The sequence below is a fragment of the Opisthorchis viverrini genome (genome assembly GCF_000715545.1).
Source record: "Opisthorchis viverrini unplaced genomic scaffold opera_v5_213, whole genome shotgun sequence".
In the NCBI taxonomy this organism is placed as follows: Eukaryota; Metazoa; Platyhelminthes; class Trematoda; order Opisthorchiida; family Opisthorchiidae; genus Opisthorchis; species Opisthorchis viverrini.
The window spans coordinates 53,103-62,128 of record NW_008751871.1 but is presented as its reverse complement, the minus strand read 5'-3'; the positions used below and the strand labels follow the sequence as shown (position 1 = coordinate 62,128).

At 44.3% G+C, this 9,026-nt stretch overlaps 1 protein-coding gene across 1 annotated transcript; it reads left to right on the top strand.

The window, feature by feature from the left end:
- Window positions 1–387: 387 nt before the first annotated feature.
- T265_14554 (hypothetical protein) lies at window positions 388–6,684 on the top strand (the record flags this gene model as incomplete). Its single annotated transcript, XM_009174169.1, has 5 exons — window positions 388–976; window positions 2,826–3,122; window positions 3,975–5,096; window positions 5,665–5,751; window positions 6,520–6,684. Coding segments are annotated over 5 exons (2,259 nt in total), but the record flags the coding sequence as incomplete, so codon positions are not given.
- Between the last annotated feature and the right edge of the window lie 2,342 nt (window positions 6,685–9,026).

The following is a 9,026-nucleotide window of genomic DNA, read 5'->3' as shown; positions in this document are numbered from 1 at the left end:
CATTATGTTGCCTGCTGCAGAGTAGAATGATCTTACAGGAGGGACCACAATTATTTTGGGTACTCGAGTACAGTGACTCTTAAACCAATACGCGATCAGCCTAAAAAAATAAACTGAGTTGATTTTTTCTGAAAAAAAAAATGAAGGAAAAATATCACTGAGGTGAATGCGGACAACATATGGCGAATGTTCCTTTTTAAGGATAATTTTTGTCTCCTGGATGCGTAACCTGGATCTTCATAGCATTGATGTAAACAGTAGTGTACAAAAATTGTTGCTTCACTTCTACACCATGTTGTCACAGGCTGCTGTTTTTAGACACGCTGTTTGAACTCAGCAATATCCTGTCTTTTTTCAGGCTCGCTGAATCGACACAAGAACACACATATGAAACGTACTAGTGATAACCGAAGCTATTCCTGCCACTATTGCCCTCGTCAGTTCCTTCATTCTAGCCAGTTGCAAGACCACGAAACAATGGAACATGGCCTCCCGGTTAGTCTGAAGACATCAAGTCCCCATCAGTTCGATCAGCCCTTAAACAATATGCGTGATCTCAGAACGCGTACAACACCTCAGCTGCAGAATACTGCTGGATCCTCTCCGATGCGGCTGCGTAATTTATCAGACTCGCTGAATCTTGTCTCGGAAGCGGCTACAACTTCAGTGTCGACAACGCCTCTTGGAAAACTCACATCCGTTGCCAACATGTTCTCGAAATTCGACTCATGTCCCACCAGTCTTCTGCCTTTACCAGCCGGCCTAAATCTATTTCACGCCGTGAACAAATCATCAACAATGTCAAATCCAGAACAACACAGCAAGAAAACTTTGCAGGAAACAGAATTGACAAACGGTGCTGTTACAGCATCCGTGCCGTCGGATGGAACATTTCAATGCACTTTGTGTCCTGAAATGTTTGTCAGTCGAGCTGACTTGGAGACACATTTTGGACAACACATACTACAACAGATAGGTAAGCTATTGTAAAACCTTCTTGCCTGGTTTATTGCTCGTATCCAAAGAAGATTGACGTGGACGCCTTGGTAACTTTGACATTACACTTTCAGAGAGCACCAATTGTTATTAAAACCCATTGTTTTCTCCTCCATATACAGTTAGTCACAATTAGAGGTTGGTTTGGGAAAATTGTGTGCGTTTGTGAGTAGTCCACACATAGCGAATGAGGGAGTACATCGCCTGTGGGTAAACAAAGAGATAAAACATGCGTAAACAAAAGCCAATCAACCGCGCACATGCTGTGTATGTGGATCGGCTGGTACCTCCACCACCACCACCACCACCACCTTCTTATTCATCTTCTCCTTCTCCCGCTCCTGTTCAACCACGTCACCTTGGAAGACTCAAACGAGTTACTACCACTACTACTAATACTGCTGCTACTGCTACTACCAAGCACATACAAACCATACTGTCTCAGGCAAACACAGGGGAAAAGTGGAACAGCGACGACCAGTTTGTGGACAGATGTTGCGGTGATAAGATTTTGCCGGCTGTTACACTAGCAACACCTTAGATACCGTAGTCCATTCGCAGGCATGTGGATATGCACATGTGTACGAGTGCATGTAGCACTCGTACATATTTTTTGGGGGTGGGGGGCAAAGGAAAAACAGAATTTCGTTGGATGAGATGATTGCTTCCTTTTTGTCGTTCTGAAAAACAGTACGCATTATGTAAGGAAGACAAATATTGTGCGGATGCTCTGAAGCTCAGTTGATGGGATGCATGTCAAGACATAGCAGACAAAATACGGCTATTTTTTCCTATACTCATTAGTGTTGAATTCAAAATTGAGTAGATGATATGTTTGAAACATCGAATAAACTGAAAAAAATTAGGGGATATGATGTTAGAGTGGAATTGCTGTCATAAAAAGCGTATTTTTGAGACGTGAACATAAAAACAAATGGAATATTTTCAACAGTATTTTAAATTATTTCTTGATTGTTGATGTTCAAGGTTGCAGACTGCGTAAGTCGAAGTTTACTGACCAATTCGTGGCGCTTACTAATTGACAATGGTGGTGATTTATTGATCACATCGGTGAAGTTGCCACTGATTGGAGTTTATGATGTGCTTTTGAAGGCGTATCCACAATGGCCGGTTCCGGAAAAGCAGTCTGTCTTAACATGGACTGACGAGGTAGATAGATGTATTAGGACGAATCACTTGAAGCACGAGTTCACCCAAATCTCAACATTATGCGGAAGATGAACTCACCTGGTTCTGTGAAATTCCAAGCCCATGGTTTCGCGGTTGTATTGGGAAGAGACTATTCCAAACTAGGCAGGTCCTTGACTTATTCGGTACTTCCTATTCCCTGTGAAATGCATGCAAACTTTCCAGGATTGTAGTTCCCTTACATCTGCACGCGAGGTGATAAGAAGGCATGTGTCGTAAGGCTATAGTGGAAGCCCTCTAGAAGGGTCTGTATGCTAAATTCCTATCTAAAGTTGATGAGGATATCTCTGCCAATATCGTTGTCACTACCCACCACTGTATGCTGATATTGCGGACGGAATGAACGTTCATCCTGAAATAGAAAAGGTTAGTTATCACCTGCCTGCACAGCAAAGCAGTCACTGTGTCTGATTGTTCTCAAGAATCCGTGACAGCACATTAAAGTGGCTTGTTAAGGTGACAGCTGATATACACAATAAAGTGTTGAACAGAGTTACTAATTTTTGGTAATTGGACACTATCAGGCCCTCCAAATGTCAATAGCGCATGGCCACTTTCCCTTCTACTAAACCAAGAAGAATATAATGCAATAACTGAAATCTGCACATCACTCCGGTTAGAGCACAAATTTGCTGACTGGAAGGTCCGTGGTTCGAACCCGACCTCCCCCTGCCGACTTCCCGTGTCTAGCCTTGGACATTCTGGCAGTATCCCAGCCCTCGTGCTTACTTCAGGTGGCATGGCAGATTGGCACCGAAAGGATGCTACAGCTGAACGCATCTTACTCCAATGGAATGCGTTTAGAACAATATGCTGGGATTTTTTTTATCACACCAAAGATTCTTTACTACTATTTTACGTGAGTAAAATAGCCGAACACCTCACTTTCACCATTTTCAAAGGCGGGAAACTGTCACGTGGGCAGATTCTGAGCACAGTCTGATCCCTTTTGGTAGGGCAACAACTTGCGATGGGGCTCCCCACATAGGATCACTGATCTAACGAATGTTCCCCAAATGCAACACACAGAACTGCGATGAGACGGTGTATTTCTGTCATCCTTTTATTGACGCCCATCTCACAGACAAAAAACATGCCGTTTAGTGATGGGAAGAAATCCTATCTACTTCGTGTTCGTTGTGTCAATACTGTTCGTTGGCTTCCTAGCCACGATCTTCCTGTGCACTGGGACATCGAATCGCGATCGTTCGACCGTTCTTGACTCTTACAGTGGACGCTAATGACAGGACTCCCAAACCAGCGTCTGTCCCATTCCAGAGTTTTTCTGTATATATCGTGTGTGCCACCTCACCGTTGCTTCTCGGAACAAATGTTAATGAGTCGAAAAACAAGTTTACTTGTGCGACTTCCTCCACCGCAAATGTGTCTGGTGGACCTGCCCACGATCATACTGGTGGACGTGTGAGCCCGCAAGATATGAGCCATGGGATTCGTAGGTGTTTGATGTGACGCCAGCTAACAACATCAACAAACGAGGATCATTTTCCTCTCAAGTAAAACACTGACAAAAATGTTCGGCGCTCCAGTGTTTGGTCGCCTAGCTAGCGCAAATTTCTCAGGAACTACAACTGCACCGTTCAAACCCCTTACATTCCCTCGACTTTCCTGAAGCATTTTTCACAGTCACATCAGAATAGATATACTGGTTCATAGTTTTACTAATCCACAAAAAGTCGAAGACGATATTCTGGCACGCAGTCCACTATATCAGGTTTACTCTCCAGTGTTTTCTTCCGTCTCTATCACAGGGCTTCCAGTGGGGAATCTGTCCATGCATTATCCCTATTCGAACAAAGTATCCCAACATATGGATCACTTGTCCAACACAGCGAGCAACAAAACACCAATGGAGGAGATCTTACTTGGCGTGTTGCAAGCTGCGGGCAAATTTCCATTCCCATCGACAACAGTAGCATCTAGTGTTGCCAGTTCCCAGAACGTCCCATGCACTGAAGTCAAGTCAGCCCTGGACCCTTTCAAAACCCTCTCCACGGCAGCAAATGCTGCTAATTTGTTTCCCAATACTGCACTGGCTGCGGCCCTAACCACCTTGAGTCAACTGTTTATGTCTGCAGCTGTGAACGGCTCAAGTACGACTGGCAACTCGGGACCCGTTAACAACCCCACAATGCTGACAGAAGCTCTATCGAAATCTGGAATACTACCTAGCCAAAAACCGAGTGTACCGTCGCAACCACTCGCGACCATGGGTTCTACAGCAACGCTGCTTGATACCGCTTCCTTTGAACAATTATTAAAATCGGTCGCAGCTTTCAGTGCGACATCTTTCGGATCGCCAGTGACTGCTTATTCGAATTTCAGGAGTACAATGAACCAAGCCTCATCCACACTCTCGACAGTGAAAGATAGCTGTTCCAGCGACTTGGAAGAACAAGGAATGAACTTGACAGCTACTCAGGGAATGCGTTCGTTGGTGGATGCTACAACACCGACCAACTCTGCCATTGCAACACCTGCCTTCACATCTAACTCCCTTATGGGGTCCATACCCACCCATCCCTTCCCATGGTTGATCAACCCTAATATTGTAACATCACCATCGGTTACTGGGCCATACTCTCAGTCGTTTATCAATTCAACGAAAGAATCATCAGGCCGTGAATCCTTTCAACCAAATGAGCTCAACCACTCGGTAGACAAACGTTCTCCGTCAAATCATGGCACAGTCGATCTGAATGGACTGTCTGTCAGTGAATCTCAAGACATCAATGCAACCGAGGGAGCGGCACTACAAAGCTGTGTCGAAAACAGTTCCGCAAAATCAGGACTGAATACAAGACAGTGCGATTTATGTGATAAAACGTTCAACTGCTCCAGTGCCCTACGCATTCACTACAGGAAGCATTCAGGTACGTGACTCCTGAATATGTTACCATTAGCCGTTAACTCATTACAGATCAGCACGGAAACACAACTCATAAAAGGGCGTGAAATGAACAGTTATCAATTAGACTGGAATTTTTTACGCAATATTATACATGAATTTTCATCTCAATGCAATGCAGTTCCACCATTGGGTCGTATCTTGCAAGCGCCTCTTCTCAGTAAACACGACAACTGTTTGGTGATCTACTGAAAATATTCCCATCTGGATAGGTTTGCACATGTGGGTCTACACGCACATGTTTTGTATCGCAGGAACATTCTCTCCGACTCGCTGTGCTACGCAATCGACACCACAACTGAGTTGTTCTCACATTTTCCCATGGTCTCAAACTTATCCACACCGTGAATGAGGTAGAAAAAGTTATGCCTGTCGTTCCCACACTGTTCCCTCACACACCGCGATCTGTTACTAGTGCCTTCAGTGCCCATTTTTGCAGTTTCTGTGGCCCTTGAGAACGGAACCGGTCCTCTACACAGTAGGTATGCGCATGTACACAAGGTCACTGTAAGCATTGCCTCGAGCATCGGTAGGCATGAACGCACACACGAACGTATGCATCAAACACCATTCACGAATCGGCCGAATCGAGTGGTGTGATACTGAGTTCGCCTTTGACGGTGAGCTCCGCGATGACGGGTGGGAACGTCGGCAACTGATGTCGTTATAGCTGTTACGACTATCACAACCGTCCCATGTGTTATGCACAGTTTCAAAGTGAAAAAAGTCGCACGATTTTTCGACGAAACGGTTTTGTTTTCATTTAGCATGTGCACTTCCTCCATCACGGTCGAGCGAATGCTTCCTGACGTGGGAAACCGTTCCCACCGTTAGCTCTATCCCACTGTTACAAAGGACCACAAATGAAGAGTGTCTGCTTGACACTAGCTACCATGTAGGTCATTTTCTCCACCCAAACACTGCAGCAACACTCAAAATCCAGTCGCTATCCTGGAATACAGAGTATGGTTAATATATCCTACCTCCCTAATGACAAAAAGGCACTCGTGGTAGGGGAGCGGTTGTTGACGCGGTCAAATCACGCCCTAAAAGCAGTTATCACGAAATTGGCAATAGCCTTACTATCTTAAACACAAACACAAGTCTGTCCAAAACAACCATCTTGGAACGAGGCTACTGCACAAATTCGGAATAGCTATATCGTAAGGAAGAATTTCACAAAGAAACTTTCTATAAAACTGTGTTATAGAACATTCATTATGAAGATTTACTCGAGCTACAGTGAAATTTTTTGAAAAAAATTGGATCGATTAAAAAAACAGAAAAATGTATTGTGCATAGACGGTAAGTTGATACAGAGTTGATTCAGATTAATGAAAACTCTTCGACAACAAACGACCGGTTTCGCCCTTCTTGGGGCTCGTCAGGTAAACGCAGTCCACGAGTTTTCATCAAACTTACGTTGTACTTGGACCCAAGTTGTCCGAAGTTCGACGATTTATTTTTCACAGGAGACTCACATGAATCCGGTAGTAGACTATTCAAGAGAAATGTTACGTCTATGCAATGTATTGCACTATTTCGAATATCGTAATAACTGAAACATGGGACGGCCTGCCGCACCATATTCAGTTGAAGGAGAACACCAAGAATGTGCGATTCATTTGCGACTCAGGTTAGTCTCCCGTGAGAAGGAAATTAGTATGCCGATGGGTGTTTTGTGAAAAACTTACTCACTTTCAGAAATCATACTGTTTAGGACTAATCTGTAAATATTCTTTGATCTAGTTTTCCTGTCATGAGGCATCTGCTCCAGTCTGTGAGTAGGCAGTTGCTTTTCAAAAACTAAGATTTCTGAGTTGAGCCATGTTAACCATAACCTGGCTTTCTATGGATCATGACAGTCCGATGATGACCACAACTTTGTGACACATGAACGCGCCTGCATATCTTCGCCAATCACACTCGACGCATGAAGCTGTGTCATATCCGCTACAATGAGAACATTACCGATATTGAACGCAACCTTACAGTTTGGCTGGCAGTGAAAAAGGGACCATCAAGTGCAACCATTCACTAGTGTGTTGTGGGTGCCCCGGGCAATAGCCTTAAAAGGCGGGCTTTATGACGCAAAATACTGCTAAGGAAAAAATCCCCAAACTCTCCTCGAAAATGTGATGTTTAGGTTAGACCTTTGTAGTTTTTTCTACCTGAAGTTCGTTGTCTACGGTTTCAGGAATTTGTGCAAACCTATGTACTTCAAGTTTCATATCAATCGGTTGAACGGATTGTCATTATCTCATCATGTAACTCTTAACTCAGCCCTGTAGGACCGGTCATGAAAGCTATCAAATATGCGCGTGAACAAGTATTTGATGTGCTAACGCCTAACCGCAGTTTATTCATCACGGTTTGGCCATGCATGACTAGTCCCACCTTGCGGTCGGCCTGCAGGGGCGACCGTATGGATCAACCGAAGTGGTGCCTTGACCATCTGCCGGCATGACTTACGGTGTTGAGTCGTCGATAAAGAACATGTGTGGCCAGGTGAAACGAGTGCATTCCGTCTGAGGGAATCTTCACGTGAATGCAGGTTATGGTGAGATATCCAGCTCTTGTGTCGGGGGCTGGGATACCCCGACGATCCACAGGTTTAGACGGATCGACACATGGTCTCACGCACACCAAGAACTGTAAAATACCACCACTATCTGTGGATGTGCTTGAGCAACTGAACGACTGGTTAGAGAGTGGGGGGGTTCCAATCTGGCCCAGTGAAAATAACATTCTACCGTAATACGCACTGTGTTCGAGGCATTCAACCCGCCCATCGGTGACAATCCTTTACGCACTGAGTTGAGCTGTATTGGTAGTAGATGACGTAATGACCACGATATGTAGTCGGCCTCTGTTCCCATTTTGGAGCTCATATGTCTGGCTCAGTGATGGCAACGGATCGACCTTTTCCCAATAAGGTGACATCTTTGGTTCACTGATAAGTATACGCTTTTAGTTTTCGAATTAGTAGGTCCGTTCACCTAGTATTAGAATCGTTCACGTCTAAATGGCTAGCTGTTTATTTATCTGACTTCCGTTTGACTGGTTAACAGTTTGTGCCCATGATGTTACGTTTTCGATTCGCTAAATCTGTGCGGAATAATTCGGCACAAATTGCAATATTTTTGTCTTTGATATGTCAGCACTCATGTGCAGTTCTGCAGTCGTCAGTCTGCAGTGGAGCAATCAACTTGTTTGTCTCAAGGATCCGTCGTGNAGTTCGTCCGCTTTGGTGTTTCGGAACAGTTTTGGCAGCTTAACTGAACAGAGGCAAGGTCCCCTTCAAATAAATTTTTATCCGCTGTTCCACTGTGTTCTGCTTGACCCAGTTAGGATATCCCTATTTAATAGGGCCAAGTTGCGGTTGTTTTCCTTCCTAGCCCAGAAAAAGGTATCATAAGACCACACATGAAGTTATTCTGGTGTGCTTCCCTCGAGATTTTAGGAGGTATGCACAAAACACCCTATCTTATGTTTGTTTGACAGGTTCTTTCTTGGGACTAATCCCCGAGTTGAAGGATTTGACAAAACTATGTATTCTGCTTGGGCTCTTCATATAACTGCAGAAACAATCTACTTTGTCTAGATATTTCGCCGCGTCCAAGAGATACTGAATCGGGTAGAACTTACCAAATAGGAGTATGTATACTTCTGGAAGATTTCCAGTGTTGGGCAATTATTATTGTCAGCTGGCCAAAGCGTTGACATGGAGCATCGCTTAGCCCAAGATGACTTAGACATCACTGCGAAGCAACTATTTTTATTCTTTCCCGAGTAGTTTCTGTCTATGGTTGCTTTTCATCTAAACCTTGTTGGTAGTCTTATCTCAAGGTTGCTTGGAAAACCTTGGATAGTTCGATGAACGTATTCTCAAAGG